This window comes from Thermobia domestica, chromosome 8 (genome assembly GCF_964235325.1).
Source record: "Thermobia domestica chromosome 8, izTheDome1.hap1.1, whole genome shotgun sequence".
Classification (NCBI taxonomy): Eukaryota; Metazoa; Arthropoda; class Insecta; order Zygentoma; family Lepismatidae; genus Thermobia; species Thermobia domestica.
In genome coordinates this window covers 287,383,974-287,407,906 of record NC_137461.1, presented here as the reverse complement: position 1 = coordinate 287,407,906, position 23,933 = coordinate 287,383,974, and the positions used below count along the sequence as shown (strand labels likewise).

At 36.8% G+C, this 23,933-nt stretch overlaps 1 protein-coding gene across 1 annotated transcript in view; it reads right to left on the bottom strand.

Annotated features, from left to right (window-relative positions):
• Positions 1–659: 659 nt before the first annotated feature.
• The window catches only part of LOC145693680 (peptidyl-prolyl cis-trans isomerase NIMA-interacting 4), a 34,876-nt gene continuing 11,602 nt past the window's right edge, over positions 660–23,933 (bottom strand). The window contains exons 2-3 of the mRNA XM_081769926.1: positions 22,582–22,701; positions 660–839 (exon numbers count right to left, since the gene is read on the bottom strand). Coding sequence (XP_081626052.1) covers positions 681–839; positions 22,582–22,635 — 213 coding nt within the window. The 5' untranslated portion in view covers positions 22,636–22,701 and the 3' untranslated portion in view covers positions 660–680. The remainder of the gene's footprint in view (positions 840–22,581; positions 22,702–23,933) is intronic.

Here is a 23,933-nt window from a genome sequence, read left to right as displayed (position 1 = left end):
AACGTTGATCAATATATATATATATATATGTTGCCAATTATCACGAAACGAAGTCTGTTATCAAAGTGTAGCGATTTTTCCAGACGACATTTCATTGTTAGCTAACATTGCTTCAAAAGTCCCTTGTAACTATTACAGTGTTCTTATGAAATAGCATTCTATCCACTTTCCATCCCACACCTGCAACCAAGGGCCCGATTTCTCTGTAACTTTGGGAAGGCCTTCAGATCTGTATGTTTTGTTGCAGACAAGGGTCTAAGAAGGCATATACGAGGATTTTCAAGCAAATTGAATTCACATTATGCCAAGTATTGTATATTCGTAAAAAATACATATAACAATAAAAAATACAAATTCATAAAAATACGTGGGGCACACATGAGCATTGGAGGGCCCGGCTCTCTTGCCTGCAACCCACTTGAAGTTAGGGCCTGCGTAATATTCAACTTTCAAATGTGGAAGTCGGCTCCGCGCCACCTTCTACCTTAATTTTAATTTGTGCTTAGTTAAACTTTAGAACCATTCTTTGATTTCCGTAATATTTTAAAAAATGTAGGTAGAACAGTAAAATGTATTCGAATTCTGAATTTTCATTCTACTACTTCTCAGACTATTAAGTTTATAATAAGAATTTAATTAGGAAAAAAGAATGCAAAATATAAATAAAAAAGTAAAATATTTTATTTCTTCCCTTCTACCATAATTATATGATAACCAAATTTTGTTTTAACAGGTGGATCGGTATATACAGGGTTGGCAACAGTGGATACTGGCAACGCAAAGGCTGCATCCTGGAACGGACCTACCATTGAGCCTCTTGTCATCCATCCTAGATCACCCTAGAAACAGAAGCAGAAAAATGTTCTTAATATTGATTATAAATGTTTTAAAAGTACTTAACATTGATGACAAATATTGAAATCGGTCATTGGTTGGTATAACGAATTTTCATATAGCTAAGCACATACGACTTCAAATAGTTTATAGAATTGGTGCACACATGAAAAGCACATTAATGTAAAAGCACACACAGTAGTAATGTCTGCTAAATTAGACTATAAACTCAAAATTGCATTTATTCTGTGGAAAATTTAATTGTTCCAAAATATTTAAAAGAGTGTGCTAACAAATCTAACGTTACAATCAGGGTCAAGATTCATAGGGAAAAATAGAAAAGATGATGAAAAGGTGAAGAAAAAAAATATACAGGGTGATAGAATAATACATCGACATACTGAAGGAGGTGAGACATGAAATTAAGCAAAAGAATGTTTAATGAACCTGGGTGGGAAGAGGTACAGTTTTATCGTGAGAGGCGTTCAAAAAAAACACAGCGAAGGTCCTGATATAATGTCGAATATTTCGTGAACACAGAAAGATATCGCTGTCGGGTCTACAAATTACAAAGAAAGTCGGCCTAGACTAATGTAATAACGTACCGATGGCAGCGGTAAGTGGAGATATAGAAAAGCAAGTTTCATGTTTTTAATATGGCGATTAGAAGTCTTTGCAGAGTAATTCTGCAGATGTTGCGAATTCGACATTCTAATTCTTCTGAAGATTAACCTCAACCGTTTCTTTGGCAAAGTTTTAAAATTGCTGCCTAACGGAAAGGACACCTTTTCCGTGGAAGTAAATAACCCACTGTTCGTTTTCTAGGTGTTTTTATTCCGATTTTTCAGTGGTAGCCGTCACATGTTTGTAACATGTTTGTAATTATGTCTGTAAATAATGAGACGCCACATTGTAAATTGTAACTGCGTCGCTTGGATGCATACAAAGCTCAAACTGCTTGGTCTTTGTCAAAATTCTCGCACAGGAAACACCACAATCAATTTACGATGACTGAAGAATTTGGTATAACATTTTACAAGCAGCAAAAAGGAAAAAAGGACTGAGTCAGATTCAAAGGAAAAAGAAAAGGGATATAAAGGACCCGAAAAAGCGAAAAAACCTACCGGAAAATTATCTTTATTCCAAATTAGAAACAACACTTGACACATCGCGTATTTTTCGAGACTTCATTTATTGGTCTAAAAGAAAACAAAATGGTTTAAAAGACCTAAATATCCTAACCGTAGTCATAACTGCTTTTGTGAATAACACTGCTTGGAAAGTAAAGTTAGCTGCACACTAACACCATCTATACGAATACTTTCATTAGATACATGTCAGCGTTGCCAACAAACGAAAATTGTAGATTATTATTATTATTATTATTATTATTAAGTATTCTGCCCTTTGGCAGGTCCTGGGACTGATACTTTATTTTATTACTTTTATTTTAGGTTTGGGCCTGGAAAAGTTTTTTCCATTTTCTCGATCTTCAGCTTCCTCTTTTAACTTCCAATATTTTCTTGATATAGTGCACAAGAGCAGAACAAGATGGGGCAAACCTACGGCCTGAGGAAGAGAAAATCAAAGACGTTAAGATGTTCCCCTATTTAGAAAGGTTAATATCCTCGGGCGAAAGAAGTGATAAAGACGTAAGTTCAAGAATAGCGCAGGTTAAACAATCATTCAATAGAAAAAAAGAGAACTGCTAACATCGAGAAATATGTCATTGGACGTTCGGAAACGATTTACTAAGACACTGGTATGGAGCGTGGCGCTTTACGGATCAGAGACGTGGACAGTGAGAAAAGCTGAAATATCCAAGCTGGTAACATTTCAAATGTGATGTTGGCACAGGATGCTGTGCATATCATGGATCGAAAGGAAAAGGAATGAAGACGTACTAAAGGAAGCTAATGAAGGACGACAGATCGTGAAGTTAATACGAAAAAGAAGAAACAGCATGCTTGGGCATTTTATTCGGCACTCCGACTGGATCACCGTGTTGATAGAGAGAAATGCAGAAAGAAAACCAGGAAGAGGAAGACCAAGGATAGAATATCTAGATGCAGTTACGAAGAAGAGACCTTATCAAAGTATAAAACAGCTCTGCGAAAGGAGAGAAAAGTTTTAAAATTTCCATGTTGCCCACCAACCAATGGTTGAGGAGAGAAAGAAGAAGAAATCATCGATCAGTTGTGGTCTTCTTCTTCCTACTCCTCATTTTTCTTCTGTGGCTGTGTAGAACCACACCACAGTTTTTATTCTTGTGTGATTTATGAGAATAAGGACATACAAATTCAGGTAACATTCGAAAATATTTCTGGACATTCTCGAAAAGGAAAATATTTAAATGGGAAAAAGGACAATCTGGCGAAAAAGAAAAGCACATTCTTTATTTTACATCTATCGAAGTAGTAGACCATCGGAAAGCTGGATATCTGCTCAATAAAACGAGACCACAATCATGATAACCGATTAGTGGAGTGTCAAGTTATAGCAAGAAAAGTGAGTGTATCTGGTGTCAACACGTCACAAAAACACGGAGCACATAGCTAATATTGTAAATTTTGTTTCAAACTAGGTAAAACATTTACACAAACATTGGAAATGATGAAACAAGTATATGGTAATGAGTGTTTATCCCGTACACGTGAGTTTGAGTGGTATATACGATTCCCCGACGGTCTGGAGTCCTTGGAAGACGACCCAGAGCCAAGCAGACCGAAAAACAAAAATCGCGATGAGTTGGTGGAACACGTGTGTGAAATAATCGTCCACGATGCGAATTCGACTGCAAGATGGATAGCGGAGGAATTGAATACGTTATGGAGCGTTTGTGGAAGTGAATCATTCGCGTAAGGCCCGAGTATCGAGCGCCAGGCAGTTGGTGTTTATTGCACGACAATGCACTATGTCACAGAACCGTCGCAGTTTCTGACTTTCCGGCTTAAAAAAAAAAAAAAAATCTGCTTTCACATCCTCCGTATTCGCCTGCTTTATCGCCGTGTGACTATTTCCTATTCCCAAAATTAAAATCGGCCAATAAAGGAACATTTTATGACAATATTACACACGTCCAGTCTGCCGTGACGAGGATCATTGAGGTGATTCCGAAAAAGGACATTAAAAACTCTATGCTAGCATAGGTTGAACGCGTCCAGTGGTGTATTGATGTGGAAGGAACGTATTTTAAATAAACAGAACTAAAGTTGGTAAAATACCTAATTCTCTTTGTTTAATTTAAAAAGTTCCATTATTTTTCCGACATATTATGTACACCTTGTCTCAAAAAGGTTGAGCGCATTCTTTACTGGTGTTTTGAGGCAATAATTTTCTAAGTCCAGCTTCGGGTATCTTCGGGAAAAAGTAAGCCAGGTTCGAACCTCCAAGCCAGCCTTTGCAATCGGGAAAAAGTTTGCAGATGTGTTTTTCTTCTTTTAAATATAATAAGACTTGTTACCAAGTGTTTAAAAAAGCAACATTGATTGAAATACTTAATGATACAATATTTCGAAACCTTTTTTTTTTTTTTAATGTCAGCACATGCTTGTTTGCCATTTAGCTCTCCATACGTAATGGAACATTTAAATACATTAAAGAATCTTTCCATATGTAAAAGAATGCTCAAAGTTAAGAAATAGAACATAATTATCGCCTGAGTACTAAAAAAAAAGTCAAAGTAGAACAGAAACAGCGTTTGTAATGGATATGAATGTCATAATTATCTTGAGATCCGTTATACATCGCTAGAAGCATAATTCTAGAAGTCCTTGGGCTAGCTCATTGGTAAGCTGTCGGATTTCAAATCATAAGGTTGAGAGTTCGAATCCGGTTTAGGTTAATCCTTTTTTTTAAATTATATTTTCCGCAATGCATGAAAAATTATATAAAATAATTACATTAGAATACATAAGTTGTGTATATATAACATAATCATTGCAGAACATAGTAATTATTATGTTTAAAATATAACATCTGAGATAATTTTCACAGTAGGTCGGTATTATATATGAGGATGTAAATACAACTTAAGAAACTCGTTCAATAGCAATAAATAAATCATGTAGTGTATTTATTTGCAGCTATTTGTCATATAGAGGGTAATTCTCAACATTCATAATACAGAATGTCATTTATGTTCTTGAAAAGTTATTCGATGCATAAACAGAAGGTATAAACAGAGAATCCAAAGTCGGAACGCTCACAAAAAAATTCATGAACCCCAAAGGTCACGTGAGCAGACTGGAATTGTCCTTATGAAGCATGCCACAGCAGAAAGTCTTTACATAGATTTTCAATTCAATTCCTGATATATGCTTTTGCAATGTGGAAATGGTGATGCCTTCAGTCGCTCTCTCTCGCTCGCTCGCTCGCTCACTCTCTATTTATACAGAATATAAAAGTGGATTTATGTGTGTATTTCAACATAATTCTGATATATCTAGAGCAATTTTAACTATATTTCTTACAGTCTGGAAAAAGAGTACTGTCGGGATACATATAAAAAAATGCTAGAAACGGGTCGATATTAGTATCGAATCCATAGTTTCGTGGTCGCTTAGGTGAATGTTTCTACTTTCAATTCAAGTCCAACTAAGCTCCCATTAGCACCCAGGGTGGTTACGTAGCGACATAAAGATATCGAAATCATTCGATATTAGAATCGAATCGTAAGTTTTCAGCGCCGCTAACAGTGCAGCATTTCCCATTAGTCCACAATAGTCCACATTTCACATTAGTCCCATTGCCTAGAGGGCAACATATTTGCAGAGTGCAAAGTTTAAAACTTGAATAATATTTTATTTTTTTCCGTATGAAAAAGTTATAAATCAAGAGAAAATATACTATTTCACGAACAATCCTCTTTTACTATTCTAATATGTTTAATAATAGCGTAAGAAATCTAATAGTAATTCAGAACATGTTTCACAGTTGTTATTTTTTGTTACATAGTTGTAGCTGTAGCATGTAGTGAGTGGAATTTAACTGTAATAAATTCACTAATTAACCATATTCGAATTAAGTTTTATTTTTAAGTTCGGGATGAAGGGGCGGAGAAATATGTAGTTATTGGGGGCACCGAGCTTTTCTACATTTTACTTTCAAGATCTCCATTTTTCTTTTGTCATTTGCTCCTAATAAAAACAGTTCAGTCACTTTTGGATTGTCATAGGATAGTAGGAGTTGGATTTTGGGATGCAGCCTGTGAGATTCTAGAGGAGCTAACTGCTTGAAAAAGTATTTTTGAATCATCTGTAACATATGAAATAAGGATATGTATCATAAAAAATTGAAAGTAACTATGTCTGCGTAATCATCACGGTCAAATTGCAAAGTCAAATAAATTGACGTTTGGTATATAATCAGGCTCCAATCCCAACTGGGAAGTTATCATACGCGTGTCACTTTCATTATAATACATATCCTTAGGGGGAGTAGAAGTCCGAATTTTTGCGAAAAATTGAGTTGAGTTGAGTTGAGTTTAGCGTCCCTTTCAGCAGCGAGGCTATATGAGACGTGGACCTACTGATTAACGTGGAATCCGAACCACATGAGCGAAAAATTGAGTATCTCACAAGCCGTTCAACTGAGAGCTGAAATTCAGCATATAACTCTTTATTAAAAATAAAGAGAATATGTCCTGGCATTTTTTAAAATTATCTTTTATGAGCGGGGGGACGGGGGTGCATTTTCTATATATTGGAAATTGGTAGTGGGTTGATTTGTAAAAATAATCGAAAACGATTGATATTAGTTGAGAAACAGATTGAGTAATGCAAATTAAAGTTCTTTTTGAATTTTATACCCACTGCTTTCTATTTATAATTGCTGAAGCTGGTGTTTAATATATGGAGCGTTCCGAGCATAAGGCAATCAAGCCATAAAGTTAGAGAAAAATGGCCATAAAATTTGTATTCTAAACTTAATTACATGGGCATTTTCAATTAGTACGGCATGCTTAATTATATAGAAAATTAGTTTCTCTCTCTCCCTCTCTCTCTCTCTGTTTTTTTTACGTTGGTCTACTTTTCCTTGATTTGAAACTTTCAAATTTCACCCTATTTTCTACTGAAATGTGTCTGTAAGGCAACAAAGAAATAATTATATATGATAAATTTAAATTCATTTTAATTTGGAAGATGAGAAACACTTTGCCATTATATATCGTAAAGGTCAGACCCACCAGTATTGTAACAGAGAGGTGCTTGAGCCATTAACGGTAGAAATTCAAACTCCGATAAGTGATAATTTCACAGTCTTGTTTTATTACAAGTGTAACCTCTTTAGCCAATGGAGAGGAGGACGTGGGCCATCGGTCAGAGTTGATGTCGATGGGTTTTGGTGGGTCGGAGTTGGTCACAATGGTTCAGAGTGGTTCATAGTTGGTGGTGGGCCAGAGTGGATCACGATGGTTGATAGATCAGAGTGGGCCAATGGGGCATTTGGGTGGTGGGTGATAGTGGGTCATGGTGGGTCGTGGATCAAATTTTCATTGACCCACACCATCTCTGGTTAAAATTGTACTAAAGATAAGAGGCACCGAAGATGCATGTCGGCTATTATGCTCAAATTTTGCTCATTGATAGTACTCCACCAGGAAGCAATAAATCTGAAACGGTTCACGGTATCACCTTCTAGAACTCGAGATGTAGGGGTTTGTCTGATTGGCTAAATTAAGACGTCAATGATTTATCCTTCAACAACCAAGCTTTTTATGATCGTTTCCGTGGGGAAGTCAGAAGAACACGTGCCTAGTAATCGTAATATTGATAGTTTGCGTCCACCCCGGGTATTTGTTTTGTGTTTTTTGATTCACCTAAATATAAACAAATCACACATATAGGCATTTTGACATATTTTGGGAGAGTAATTTTGTGGTTCGTTGGCGTTTCATCGCGTCTCTGCTGCTGGTAGTAAAGTTTTCAAAATGAAACTTGGGCCACCACGGATCGTCGCTGCGGGGCCACCAATTTCTGGCGAGAGGTCAATAGTTGACCATCTGTAGTCCACCGACGCTTACAGCTTAGAGTGATGAACGATGTCTTTGCCTTGTAGAGTTCATGACTACCGACGTCGGCAGTCAACTAGCTTTTAGTATTCCTTTACTAACCATCTATTGTTCATGTTTGTAGACGGTGTTGTCATAATAATAATAATAATAATAATAATAATAATAATAATAATAATAATAATAATAATAATAATAATAATAATAATAATAATAATAATAATAATAATAATTATTATTATTATTATTATTATTATTATTATTTGTAGTAATAGTAGTATAATTGATGATAGAATAATTATTGTCTATGTATTGTCCAGGTAGGACTACACACAGGATTTTGCTCGTTTTGGTTCGACTTGACTCTAATCCGAGTCGAGTTGGAAGATATTTTTCGCGCCGAGTCCAAGAGTAGACCTCAAAGATGTCTGTTTCGAGTCGAATCGAGTTTCAAAGAAAAGTCGTTCGTGCCCATCCCTACTAATGAAAGCTTAATCGGAGTTAAGCGAAATTGAAAGTCTCACTATTTATCTAAGCGACCCCGAAAACTATGAATCTAATATCGATCATTTTCTACCAATCTTTTATATGTATCCCCCTCCCATTCACCATAGGTAACCCGACAGCACTCTTTTCGAAACTATAAGAAATGTGGTTAAAATTACTCTAGGCCAGTGGTTCTCAATCTAATTCCTATCACGATCCCCTTTTATCACACGCTCTTGCCAGCGACCCTTTTATAATTTGTTTTATAATAAGCTTGTGTGGGATTTTTAACATGCCTATTTCTATAATAGTAGAATCCATTTTTTTGTTTATAGTGAACAGTGCCATGGAAAATCAGCGCCCGGGGCGAGAGTATAGTACGATGTCACCGTATATATGAGTGACGTCGACAGACTAGCTACGAAGCGCCACCATGGTTGGCACGAAGCTCAATAACATTTTCAAAATAAACCCTACCTTTCCTTAATTTTGAGCACATTTTATTAGTTTTTTCCTTCTATTTTACCCATGTGCACATGCACTTTCCTAACATGAGTAACACACTTCCTCCGAAATGTGTGGCCCCTTTTTTCGGCGCCCGGCACTGACAGTGGATACAGTAACTGTAATATCAATATTCCCAACGACGAAGGTGCTGGTTCAAGATGGATGTTAAACTCCTTCATTGAAGAGGCCATTAACGTATCCGATCTAAGCCCACAACTTCTCTACCAAATAATAGAATGATCATGCGACAAGTCTTTGCAACTGTTTTTTTGTAACGAAGACTTGGACAAGTTCTGCCTGATGAGGAGAGAAGAATATCCTGGTCTGGGGATTGCTGCTTTAAAAGTAATAATTCCATTTGCTATATCGTACTTGTGCGAAAGTGTGTTTTTTATGGTAAACATTAAAACAAAGATAAGAAATCGCTTATCAGTTGAAAGTGGCTTGATAATGTTCGTCATGAAGATTGAACCGGACATTGCTGAACTAGTGAAATTACACCATGCTTAGGTGTCTCATTAGGTTTTAATTTTAATTGTATTTCAATGTGCAGGTTTTGTTGCATGTGTATTTTTCTAGTATTTCTATATACAGTTCTCATTAGTTTTATATCATACCTCTTTGATTTAAATTCATTTTTAAACAACTCTACTAACTAACTAACTCTATGGCCTATGGAACCCGGAGGTTCAATGCCGCGTTCACAAAAGCTCTACACTGACTTCTATCCTTAGCCAATTGGATCCAGTTTCTACTTTGTATTCGTATCTCAGCGAAGTCCATCTTAATATTGTCCTCCCATCTGCGCCTAGGTCTTCCTAATGGTCGTTTTCCGATTGGTCTTCCAGTCAAGATTTTGAAAGCGTTTCTACTTTCTTCCATTCTAGCTACATGACCTGTCCACCTAAGCCTTCTAGACTTGACGACCCTAACAATGTTGGGTAAACCGTATATATTATGTAGTTCCTCGTTATGAAGTTTCCGCCATTCCCCATTCCCGTTCCTCTTGGGTCCGAATATTCGTCTAAGAATCTTGTTCTCAAATACTTTCAGTCTATGTTCTTCCCTCAAAGTAAGCGACCATGTTTCGCAACCATACAGAACAACAGGCATGATTATCGTTTTGTATATTTTAAGCTTCAAATTTCTCGACAGAATTCGCGACGACAAGACTTTGAACCGAATAGTAACACGAATTCTACACCCTTTGAAAATGTTCAGTAGACTTATTTTTTATTGTTCTTTACAGTGTGTATAAAAAACAAAAGTATGCCTATCAGAACAAAATTAAAAATAATATTTAAAAATAATTTCTGGTATTAGATTCTAACTATATTTATCTCTTCCGCCTATCTTCGCGATCCCCTAGGGGCCGCGACTCCCAGGTTGAGAAACCCTGCCCTAGGCATACATGAGTTATGTTGGAACATACATACATACACTTTTATGTGTATAAATGCAGATAAGAGAGAGTTGAGAGAGAGCGATTAAGGAATTACCGCTCTCAATCTCTTCACTTTACTTTTGCGATTCGCGAATTTCTTACGTGACAGTTTGGGGCTAGCTAGTTTTTTGTCTTGGACCACGATCCGATTTTCGATATGCTCTACCTAAATGCTGTAATGCAAATATTGAGAAGTTATCTGTGATGAAAGTAGCTGCAAATAAATACATTACATAACTTATTTATTGCTATTACACGATTTTTTAAAATTTGTATTCAATATTCACACATAACACACCGACGTTCTGTCAATACCTCAGATGTTATATTTTAAAGATAAGAATTACTTATGTCGTGAAATGATATGAATATATATATTCAATTGATATATACAACTGATGATATGAATATATATATTCAACTGATATATACAACTGATGAATTGTAATGTAACTATTTTACATAATTTTCATGCATTGAGGAAAGTAGAATATCATAAAAGAATTTCACCTGAACGGGTATCGAACTCACGATTTAAACGCTCGGTGGTGTACCACTGAGCTAACATGACCGCTTTTCGGAAGCTGCTTCTGAAATATAACTGAGCTCATACGTAAATGCTCTTTTCCGTATGGAAATCACAATGACGAAACGAGAGTGTGAATACATAGTCTCGAAATATTGTATCATTAAGTATTTCAATGTTACTTTTTTCTACACTTAATACCATTTCAACATGTCTTATTATATTTAACAGAAGGAAAAACATATCTGTACATCGTTTCCCGATTACTAAGGTTGGCTTTGGAGGTTCGAACCAGCAGCTTTAGTTTACTGTTTTCCGAAGATACCCGAAGTTGGACTTCGAAAGAGTTTGTCTCAAAACAGCTATCATCATATCGCTCAATCTGTTTGGTATATGTTTTTATACGTGTAAAGTCAGTATAACAATTCATTCTTTAAACAGCTTTTCGTATGTATTAATATTCCTTTATAAAAACTGTTTTTGATATTATTATTACGGCACACCATTTTCAGATTTCTTTCGCGAGTCGTTGACCAAGTCGTTCCCCACCAGCGTTGCCAGACTCACAGCTCGGAATTATTCCAAAACCTGATCGAACTTATGCTAGATTCGGTCAAATTATGCTAGATCCTCATAATTACTAATTCAGGAGTTTAAAAAAACGAAGTTGAGATACGATAACGTAACTTAAAATACACAGAGAGCAAGAATGCAATACTTCACGCACCAAAATTTTAACTCAGCTAAATTAATGCAGTCGTTGCCAGACTCAATGGCGTATATATCGTATAAATGAATGCAAAGTTTTTGTTTACATATTTTGAAAGAAAATTACTTCGCAGCATTAGGGGAGTTGGGAATCGTCTGCTAGGGGGGGGGGCGGCAGATTTTTGGTCGGTCTCGGAGCTGTCATTTCAGGAATAAATATGATCATGAAGTCAGAAATAAAGATGGCGAAGTTGTCAAAAAGTTGGGGGGAGAATGGCCCCCATGGCTCCGCCCATGCCTCGGAGTTAAAGGATTAGAAAACCCTGGGTGGAGCCACAAAAAATCCCAAAGACGTTTCGAACTTACTTCGGAAAATAAGACTGCCTGTATGGTTTACCGACTGTATGAATCAATGGAAGAGGATACATTTCTGCCGTTCTTTTTCTTCCCACGACCAACTTCTTTCTCATCTCCAGGTTTTACGGCTTTCTGATAAACTTGCTGAAATTGTGCTAGATTTGGGCAGGATGCTAAAAGCAAGATGCTAGACATGCAAATTATGCTAGATCTAGCATCATTATGCTAGATCTGGCAACGCTGTTCCCCACAATAGGCGTGTCGTGCAAGTAACCAATCACACGTCAGGTACTAGCTTTTACCTATTGCTTCCTTCTCACAGCTCAGAACATTGGTAACTATGGATAGACGTACAGCAGTAATTACTTTATGGGAGTTGGAAGGTTATTCTGCAACTGCAGCTAGCAGGCGAGTAGGTGACCCGGCCTCTACAGGAAGGCTATGGATTCGGAAATATGGTGCTACAGGTCAGACTGATAATTTACGATCTCCTGGTCGTCCGCATGTGTCAACCGAAGCCCAAGATGCGAGATTAGTAAACGAAGCCCGGTTAGACCCACTAAGGACGTCTAGACAGCTAAGGGAAGTTTCTCTCTTTCCTGGTTGAAAGCATACAGCTCTGCGAAGGCTTCGTCATGCTAGGTTACGTGGCCGTGTTGCTGCCGTGAAGGAAAAACTCTCAGACGACCACAAAATTTACCGTCTCGCGTTTGCACAGGCGAATGTGGGTCTCAATTGGGAAAACGTAGTTTTCTCAGATGAATCCATATTCACAACATCAAAGGAGGGACGCCGTTTTGTGTATCGTCCGAGAGTCACCCGATATGACCATGGATATGTGGCTGCTTGCAATCGCAGTGGCCATGTATCTATTTTATGTTGGGGTTGGATTTCCAGTCGCGGAGCAGGACAGCTTCATAGAATTGAAGGACATCTGGACAATGCTCAGTACTTAGACATTATCAGTAATATCATGGTGCTATCTGTACGAGTATTTCAGCCTGATGGTGTAATTCAGTTCCAGCAATACCAGTCGCCAATACATACTTCCCGTGTGATTCAGGAATGGTTCGCAGGGCATCCTGAGATTGATTTAATCGACTGGCCGCTCGTGGAGCAGACCTCAATCTCATGGAAAATATGTGGGCAGAAGTGAAGCGTACTCTAAGGGAAAGTTGGCCTGAGGCAGATCCACCAAGAACTCAGGATGACCTGTGGCATCTTGTTTCCGAAGCATGGCTGGAGGTAGGGGAAGGAGATAGATTTGTCACCCATGTAATAGATTCCATGCCCAGAAGAATGGAGCGTGTAATAAATTCAGAAGGGTCTTGGACACAATATTAATGTCCCCGCCTTAACTACCGAAAACAGCCCTTTTCAGGGCTACCTAAACGCTTCTGAAAATATTTCTAGAAATAAACCACTCCTTGTATCCGATTTCTGTGCAATCCTACTAACAAAAGAATGATTATTAGCTGTAGGCTTTGAACTCAAGACCTCTTTATTGTCAAGTCCGTACTCTACCAGTGAGCTAACATGAACACGCAAACCCAACCTGAAGAAACACGACTTTCAATTTCTGGTATTCGATGACAATGATGCTCATATACTTGGCAAATGTTGTATTCAACTTGGGATATTCCGCAACACACACACACACACATACATAAACAAAGCGAAATAGAGAGAGAGAGAGAGAGAGAGAGAGAGAGAGAGAGAGAGAGAGAGATGAATACACAAAAGCATATTCAACGTATTCGAATGAGACTCTAAGTAACGACATTCCGTTCTAAAGAGAGTTTGTGTTTCTTCCCGTGACGTTAAGGGGATCGGGAAAAGTTATGTGTCTTGAAGCAGGATACGACTTTGGATACTCTGTTTATACACTTTCTATATCCGTAGGAATATATTGTATTTCACGAATGTAAATGACATGCTGTAATGAGAATATTGAGAAGTTACATCTGTATGACAAATAGATGCAAATAAATACACTACATAACTTATTTATTGCTATTGAACGAGTTTCTTAAGTTGTATTTACATCCTCATATATAATACCGACCTACTGTGAAAATTATCTCAGATGTTATATTTTAAACATAATAATTACTATGTTCTGCAATGATTATGTTATATATATACACAACTTATGTATTCTAATGTAATTATTTTATATAATTTTTCATGCATTGCGGAAAATATAATTTAAAAAAAAAGGACTAACCTAGACGGGATTCGAACTCTCAACCTTAAGATTAGAAATCCGACAGCTTACCAATGAGCTAACGCAAGGACTTCTAGAATTATGCTTCTAGCGATGTATAACGGATCTCAAGATAATTATGACATTCATATCCATTACAAACGCTGTTTCTGTTCTACTTTGACTTTTATTTTAGTACTCAGGCGATAATTATGTTCTATTTCTTAACTTTGAGCATTCTTTTACATATGGAAAGATTCTTTAACGTATTTAATGTTCCATTACGTATGGAGAGCTAAATGACAAACAAGCATGTGCTGACATTAAAAAAAAAAGTTTCGAAATATTGTATCATTAAGTATTTCAATCAATGTTGCTTTTTTAAACACTTGGTAACAAGTCTTATTATATTTAAAAGAAGAAAAACAAATCTGCAAACTTTTTCCCGATTGCAAAGGCTGGCTTGGAGGTTCGAACCTGGCTTACTTTTTTCCCGAAGATACCCGAAGCTGGACTTAGAAAATTATTGCCTCAAAACACCAATAAAGAATGCGCTCAACCTTTTTGAGACAAGGTGTACATACTATTATCTTCTTCAGTAGATCATCATTCTACAACCAATATTATATTACCATAAGTTTACTAAAGTAATACAAATAGTCGATTTAACAGGTTTACTCCTTTTATTTCAAGTGGTATTAATCTTCGTTAATAATTTACACAGATATCCACCGCCAATCCTTTAATTATTTTCTTGTTGAAGTAATTTGATCTCGTTACATTTTATCTGGAATAATGTGTGTAGAGTTTTCCAATTCCTCAGAAAAGTCACATTATCTACAAAGTTTCGACCTTAAGTGCTAAAGTTATTCTTTTTATCGAACACAAGAAGAAGGAGACGAAAGAAAGAATAAAAATTAATTAAGAAGCAACTCAAGAAATAGTCCAGAGAACTACATGAATACGCAAACAATGGAGTTTGCGAAATATATATATATATATAGTAGGAAAAGAATAACCCTTGACGCACTCCGTACAGGTTAACAAGATTCTATCTTTTATATTGTGTACCGTTATTGTTTGTTGACCAGTTCTGGCTTTTCTTTCTGAACGTACATAAGGAGCTTCATGTGGTTCCTCCTCATTTGAGGAGTCTACGTTATTCTTTAATGCCTTAAAAATAAATCTGGGTTTTGCTTATTGGAATATCTTCCACTCATCTCAGTGAAGTAATGGCTGGAGAAGATAATGTTCCATGTGAGTTATGGTAACTTAAAGTGGTTTTCAGAACATGATTCGTCAATGGTAGTTTTCAAAACAGTAATAAGAATAATAACAGGGGAAAAGTAAATGCTGTGTATTTCAGCTCAACTATTCTACGATAATTCTTGATATTTTGAAAGAGAAATGTGTAATTTGATAAAGCTTATTCATACAAAATTATGAAAATTGTCAGATAATAATGCAAAACTACGCTCAGAAAATTCTATCTTTTTACTTACAGATTCCTGTAATTCCTGAATTCCCTTTCAGCATCCAAGGTTTCGACTCTGCCCTGGAATCTTGTTCACGGAAGTTAAAAACAGGAAGAAAAAAATAGAAACACCAAGGAATAAAAATTAGACGGACTTACCAAGGAAAGAGCTATAATGTACGGAAACACGTTGCCAAGTACGCCAACGATCAACGGATGAAGATGATGCAAACTAAAATATGCCAGAGTCAATTTGTTGTTCTTTTCTTGTTTCTTGTTGGAAGGTTGCCAACTCATGTTGTTATTTTTATTGTTACATGCCAATGCTGTGAAAATTTTGTAATTACCGCCTCCTATTCGTCACTCAACCATCCCTGGTCTAAATATTTTTTTAAATGAATAAATACATTTTCAAAAACTAGTCTCTCTACTTCATTTCTAGTTCCAAATAAAATTTTTGAATCTTCTACCCTGTGTTGAGTTCCTTTTAAATGTTTCAATAAACCTGACACCGGATTTTCAGCTTTTCAATCTCTAATATGCTCATTTACTCGTACTTTCAGATTTCTTTTCGTGTTGCCTATATAACTCTTTTAGCAACTGCATTTTATTTCATAAAAGCCGAATTTTTCATTGGGATCCGTGTGATAACTCTTAAATTGGGTAATGTTATTTTCCAAAGTTTTGGGGAGTTTTAAGGCTGTACGAAAACCGTATTGTGTATAGATTCTATTTAATGTAATTGCCAATCTGGAAAAATTAGGCAATCCACTCCAACTTTTATCTTTTATGTCGGTTTCAGGTTTATTGTAACTTAAATTTCTTTTAACGTGATTATACCAATGACAATAAAAATAATAACACGAGTTGGCAACTTTCCAACAAGGAACAAGAAAGGCGCACAAATTGACTCCGTCATATTTTAGTTTGCATTCTTTTCATCCGTTGATCGCTGACGTACTTGACAACGTGTTTTCGTACGACACAGCTCTTCCCTTGGTAAGTTCGTTCGATTTCAACAAACTTAAAAAGTTCGTTAGTGAATTCTCTATGTCTGTGTGTGTGTGTGTGTGTGTGTGTGTCTGTCTGTCTTATTTGCGAATTTTTCAATTTTGAGTCCTCCATTCGATAGAGCATCAAAAACTATCTGAGAAAGTGATGTAATTTTTCGCGTCACTCTTACCGTTCCCGAGATATTGGCCAAAAAAAATGTCCGATTTCCGGAGATTTAAGGAGACATATTTCGGGAACCATAAGTTATAGAGAGATGATGTTAGTGTTGATCAATACCTAAGAGGATGGTAAACATTTTGGTACTAAATAGTAACCAGTGGCTATCAGTTAATAATATTGGTACGAAAATGTTTACCATCCTCTTAGGTATTGATCAACACCAATATCATCTCTCTATGACTTACCGTTCCCGAGATATTGGCCAAAAATTAGTTCGGATTTCGGGAGATTTAAGGAACCATATCTCTGGAACTGTAAGTCATAGAGAGATCATGTTGGTACTGATCAATACCTAGCAGGATAGTGAACATTTTGGTATCAAATAAGTAACTGGTGGCCACTTGCGGACTGGCCACCGTTCCCCAGATATTAGCCCAAAAAGTTCTAATTTCAGGACATTTAAGGAGCCATATCTCAGGAACCGTAAGTCATAGAGAGATGATATTTTGCGAGAAACAGAAGAAAGAGTGGATAAAAAGATTTACTTTTACATGTAGGAACAATCATAGTTATCCTACCCGCTCCAACTCTCCATTCTTTTTAAGTTCGTTCTGGCAATGCTATTGGAGCATTCTCAACTGGTTATTCCTTGGTGTTTCTATTCTTTTTCTACCTGTTTTTAACCTCCGTGACCAAGACTCCAAGGGAGAGTCGAAAGCTTGGAAGTTAAAAGAAAATTCAGGAATTACAGAAATCTGCAAGTAGAATGTACCAGATAATAGTTTTCCACCATATGATACATTTGTTACATCATATGTTACATTTGTTACACCATATGTTACATTTGTTACACCATATGTTACATTTGTTACACCATATGTTACATTTGTTACACGATATGTTACATTTGTTGCAACAAAATTTATTTTAATGACTTTTGACTGTTGAAATAAACTTAACCTTTGAAAAAACTATTTAGTTCTTTACGAAATATTGAAGTAACTTTAGCTATATACTTTATAATTTTAATTCAATTTGTTTTCTTAACAGTAATAGAAGGCTCGCGGGTATGTGAGCGTACCATAATTAATATATTTAATACACTGAAATTTAGCTTCGCGATTATTCTTTAGGATTACTTGAACCCAGACCCGTCAAGATGTTCGATCTGCAATTTACAATGTTTTATGTACTAGAAAATTACGAAGATAAACTATAGAAATTTTCATTAATTTTCGGCATTGTCTGGAAAATATAAAAAGAGAGCAAGAAATCAGTGAAAACTTGTTTATATAAAATAGCAACTACTGTTACTTGTGGTGTTTCGTGAAGTTATATAGAGGTTGTTCAGCCTATATTTGGCCGATTTCGTTCCCTCCCCCTCCCGGGAAGAATGGATTCACCCGACCTGGCTCATGGCGTCCTGCAGTGTTGTGCAGTGTCTTCCTGGGAACGGAGTTGTTTTTTCGCGCGGACAACAATAACGCACAAAACGGGACCATTGTTGTGAGTGTTGTGTTAAATTTGTTTCCAAGTGTGTGGGTTTCCGCTCTGTGACCAAAATGCCGCCGAAACTAAGCCGGTTTTGGGAAGGCTATCTTGCGGCTCTTTATGACGCCCACTTTAGTGTTTCTGTCATTAGAAAACAGTGCAAGAAGAATGGTTGCAACAACAGTTTAAGTGGAATAAAAAATGTTATTAAAAAGTACAAGGGCAACGAAGCTCCACCATTTGGATCACCAACAAAGTTGCCTAGGAAGCGGGAATGCACCAAGGTCACCTCACCATGCAGAGGAAACTTCGCAAAATGGCAGTGCAAGAAAATCCGCCAACACAAAGGTATATGGCTAATCGTCTTGATGTCTTTCGGGATTGTGAGCCGGATGTTACATCAACTCAAGCTGGAAAAAGTCACGAAAGCTCGCGGCCATCTTCTCACGGATGCCCACCAAAAGGAACGAAAGTGTAACGCCCGGAAGCTGTACGAACGGCATCTGGCAAAACAAAGGTGGATGTACGTCGTAACGCTCGGTGAAGCATGGATTTACCTTTCCGACTGCGGCAAACCGAGAGCCATCATGTACCGAAAGAAAGGCGCCAAGAACTTCAGAAGGTGAGTCCGTGTCTGTAAAGAATCCTTCCCAAAAGGGTTCATGGTCGTTACTGGATACTGTTACCGAGGTAAACTGAAGATTCGTAGGGTGGCGAAGAACTGCAAAATAAATTCGCAGTATTTTCAGGAGCAGATCATGCGGCCGATCTACGAGCATGAGATTCCAACAATGTACGGAAATGACGCCAATCTGATGCGCATTCACATGGACAAGGCCTCATCACATACCTTACGATCGTCCCTCGCATTCTACAGGGAGATGGAGGAGGCAAGTGGTACACAGGTAATACCTTTCAATGAGGTACCTGTTAAATCTCCAGATGCAAGTCCTATGGACTATTGTGGTTTTGGATTGCTGAAGCGGGCTTTGGGAAAACGGCGTGTGACAACTGTGGAAGGACTTTGAAAAGCTGTGAAAAAGGGAATGGGACAAGATTCCCCTCCCAGTTCTTCAGAGAAGCCTATTACAGTGGAAATTACGCTGTCGGGCTATTGTTAGGAACCAAGGGAAACACATCGAGCACTTACGGAACTGGCGCCATAGATTCTTCTAAATTTTTAGGTAAGTCGAAATTAGCCAAATGTAGACTGAACAACCTCTGTATTTAGCTTCGATATTTCACAAACTTCTGTCTGCTTTCCCCAGAAGACCTTTTTTGCGGACTACATCTTGGAACCGCTACAAATCCACGAAATATAATGACATTTTCAGTTTTACGTCCCACGATTTTACCGTGTAGTCTAAAGGCGACGGTGATGATGAGAATGAATGAAATGGTGGAACGAAGAAAGTGGAAGACAACGGGAGAACCGACGCACACCACAAAGTTAACTTAGCGCGAGCTGGGATCGAACCAGATACCACGTACATCAGAAATGAACGCTTTACCACTGAGCCACCGTGGATCCCTCGGTACACATTTATGCTATTCCTCACGTACACGGGAAAAAGGATAACTTCAGCACTTAAAAGTCGAAATCACGAAAATTAATATGGCTAACCTCTACTGAGAATTGATATGAACGCTTTAATATGAACGTATGATAGCCGAGATATTCCTTTTTTAAAAGAACGGTGTTCCCATGTTCATTAACATTAACCTATATGAATATTTTGGGGTATTTACTAACTCGACTGCTGCAAAAATTTTGGTATAGTAACAACAGATGATTTGGATATGGATAAGTAGACACTATTGTTTCAAAAAGGAATATGACGGCCAACCTAGGTTCATATTACAGTGTTTTGTGTACAGTTTATCAATTTTCAAACGAGAATAGGCGTCCTAATTTACGTAATTTTAACTTTAGGTGCCCTTTTTTCATATACAAGAGGAACAACATGAATAACATAGCAGTCCAAGAAGTAATCCACACATAAGGACTGCTGGAAAAAGCAGTGAGATTTGTGAAATATAGCAATAAAATATAACTCAAGTCACACCGCAGGAAACAACATTTATTCTTGTATCTAAATTAGAGCGTTAAAATGCAAACTTGTTTATTTTATATGTATCATAAAAAATACAGGGTGATTTTTTTAAAACTCATGGATTTCATTTGGGTCTAGAATTTCTAACCTAAGTCCGATTTTCATGTGGTTTGTGGCAAATGATCAAGAAATGATGGGAAATTTATGGGACTCTGTTTACTGGTTTAAATTCATCCAGGGTAATATCGATCACGCCTCAAGAAAAACAGCAAATATTCGCCAGTGTACCTTACAACTGGAATGAGATTTTGGATTTTTAAAAGAGAAATTGCAGAATACAAATTAAGTGTTAGTGAGGATACAAATTAAATGTTAGTGGTAATACCTATAAATCACATGTTGAATAGCTAGCGCCAGTTTCTTGCAACAAACGACGGAAAGATTTCTTGGGTGACCTAAGGAGTTGATAATGGACATCTTCCACAACATCTGCCTGCGGGATCTCATGCTTCTCTATCTCGCTCAGAGGCGATCCTATTTCTTCCGATTTATTAACTAACGACCATATTATGTTCTTGTCTGGGCCAGAACGTGAGGCAAATTTGTTTCTAAATGTCCTTTGCGTAGCAACAACAGATTCCATTGTCCAAAAACTTTTAACGATACACTCATATTGCTCCAAAGACTACACTATTCTCACTGTGTTGTGATTATACTCACATAGTAGCACAGAACTGTACAGCATAATTCCCAATATAACGACCCTAACTAACTAACTAACTCTATGGTCTATGGAACCCGCAGGTTCAGTGCCGCGTTCACAAAAGCTCTCCACTGACTTCTATCCTTAGCTAATTGCATCCAGTTTCTACTTTGTATTCCTATCTCTGCGAGATCCATCTTAATATTATCCTCCCATCTGCGCCTAGGTCTTCCTAATGGTCGTTTTCCTATGGGTCTTCCAGTCAAGACTTTGAAAGCGTTTCTACTTTCTTCCATTCTAGCTACATGACCTGCCCACCTAAGCCTCCTAGACTTGACGACCCTAACAATGTTGGGTAAACCGTATAAACTATGTAGTTCCTCGTTATGAAGTTTCCGCCATTCCCCATTCTCGTTCCTCTTGGGTCCGAATATTCTTCTCAGGATCCTGTTCTCAAATACTTTCAGTCTATGTTCTTCCCTCAGAGTAAGTGACCATGTTTCGCAACCATACAGAACAACAGGCATGATTATCGTTTTATATATTTTAAGCTTTAAATTCTTCGACAGAATTCGCGACGACAAGAGATTTTGAACCGAATAGTAACACGAATTCCCTGCTTTTAGTCGACATTTAATTTCTTCGTGAATATGATTTTCGTCTGTTAATATTGATCCTAAATATTTGAAAGTATCCACTTTATCAAAAGTATTATTTAATATTTTAACGCCTCCACAATTTGCCATATTACGGTCCCGACGCACTTTCATGTATTTAGTTTTCTCTGCATTTACTTCTAAACCCATGTCCCTGCAAGCATTTAATAAGATCTCTGCATTTATTTGTACTGTTCTCCTATCATCCCCTATTAAATTTACATCATCAGCATATGCCATCACCTGGTGAATACCGTTCAACTGTAGGCCCTGGCTGCTATCTTTGATTTTCCTTATAGCGTATTCCAGCACAAAGTTAAATAATAATGGCGACAACGCATCTCCTTGTTTCAGGCCATTTTGGACGTGAAAGCTCGTGGACAAAAATTTTCCTACCCGGACTTTACTTTGGGATTCACTTAAGCATATCTTAATTAATCCAATTAGCTTTTTCGGTCTTCCAAATTCTCCTGTTTCTTATTGACCTTGGCGAGGCTGCTATCTAACGAACAAACACACAAATCTCCATACCGCATCGCACCTCATTCCAACTGTAAGGTACAGTGGTGAATATTTGCTGTTTTTCTTGAGGCGTGGTCGATATTACCCCGGATGAATTTAAACCAGTAAATATAGTCCCATCCTCCCTTGATATTTGCTACAAACCGCATGAAAATGGGACTTCAGTTAGAAATTGTAGACCCACATGAAATCTGTGAGTTTTAAAAAAAAAATCCTGTGTAATTCTAACACAAACAGATCTAAATGCTGACTTTACGTAACAAATCTGTTGTTATAGATGACGAGTCCATAATATCCATAATGTGCTAGCCAAATACTAGTTGGCTAGATAGTTGATGCGCGCGCAGGTTTATGAAAAAAAAAAAAAATTGTACTGTCATCACATTAACAATTACATTTTTAGAGGAAAGAGAATAATTTCAACTTACACCTTGCCTTGCTTTATCTTCACTGTATTGTGCTGCTACTTCTGGAAATTTCATTCCGCCCTTTAGCTTCTCCAGAGCTTCTAAAGCTTTTGACTGCTTTTCACATAGAATGTGCCTCACCTGAAAATGTTAACAACACTGAGTAACTTTTCACATTTAACGTTGAAGGGAAAGGATAGAAACAAAATTTGTGAACAGAAGTTACAACATTTTGGGAAATACAGAGAAATCAGCATTTATACGAAATAAAAAATTGATGGGCATACAAAACCTTTCGCTGATGAACTCTCACTGTCGTTGCTAACACACGGGATTAAACTGAATTAGAACTCAAATAAAATGAAATTATTGCTCAATAATAATACATTACTATTAAATGTTATATATATTGTCAAGGAGTTTAATATATTATTCTCATTATTAGAAATACTGTATATATTTTAATTTTATTTTCTGTTTTTAATTATTTTGGAATTACAGTTTCATACAACACAGTCTATGAATGTTGTTAACGTTGTAAATTGACTGAAATGTTTAATGTGATTGTAAGCGTTTTTATAATTCTGTTTTGTTAACACAAACACATTGTAATGAACAGCGATATGTAAATTATGTAAAATTCAGAGGGCTGACATGATGCTCAGTCTTTACGAGGTATTGGTTAACTAAAATCTCTTCAGAGAAATCTCATACGTATGTGCAGTGATTTCAGCTCAAATTTTGGGAGCCACGTGCTGCAGTGCGTGTTGTATAAATACTTCAGTCTATTTTGTCAGAGTGAGTTAAATCAGCAGTTGGGTTTGGAGTTAATCGGATACAGCATCGTGAGCAAGTTTAATAAACAGTACATAGCAAATCTCAGTCACAGTTGGTCATCGAGATTTAAAGTTAACATTTACAAAACAGGGTTTCTACCAAGAAAGCATAATCAAATTCCCTGACTCTGTCGCTATCCTTTTTCTTAGTATAACTCATGAAAAATAACTTGTATTTAAAGTAAACTGTAAGTTTTCATCATTGTTTATATGCTTATACAATATTCCACAAACGTACAAACGAACCAATTCATTTATCTTTAATTTATGACTATTTTAGTGGCCTCCCTTCATCCCTCAGACCTATACCCTTTCCACACCTATTTATTTTTATTATTTAGTCATCACACCATAATATAATTTAAACGCAAAACTTTGGGTTTTCCTATACAGTCACTTTCTTGTTTACACAGTTGGTTAACTTAGACCATTATCACAGACGTTATACAATTTTTCACATACGTACATAACTCTCATTGAGTAGTATTAAAAGTTCACGAATATACAACCTTAAAACTGTATTTACATGCACTTCAC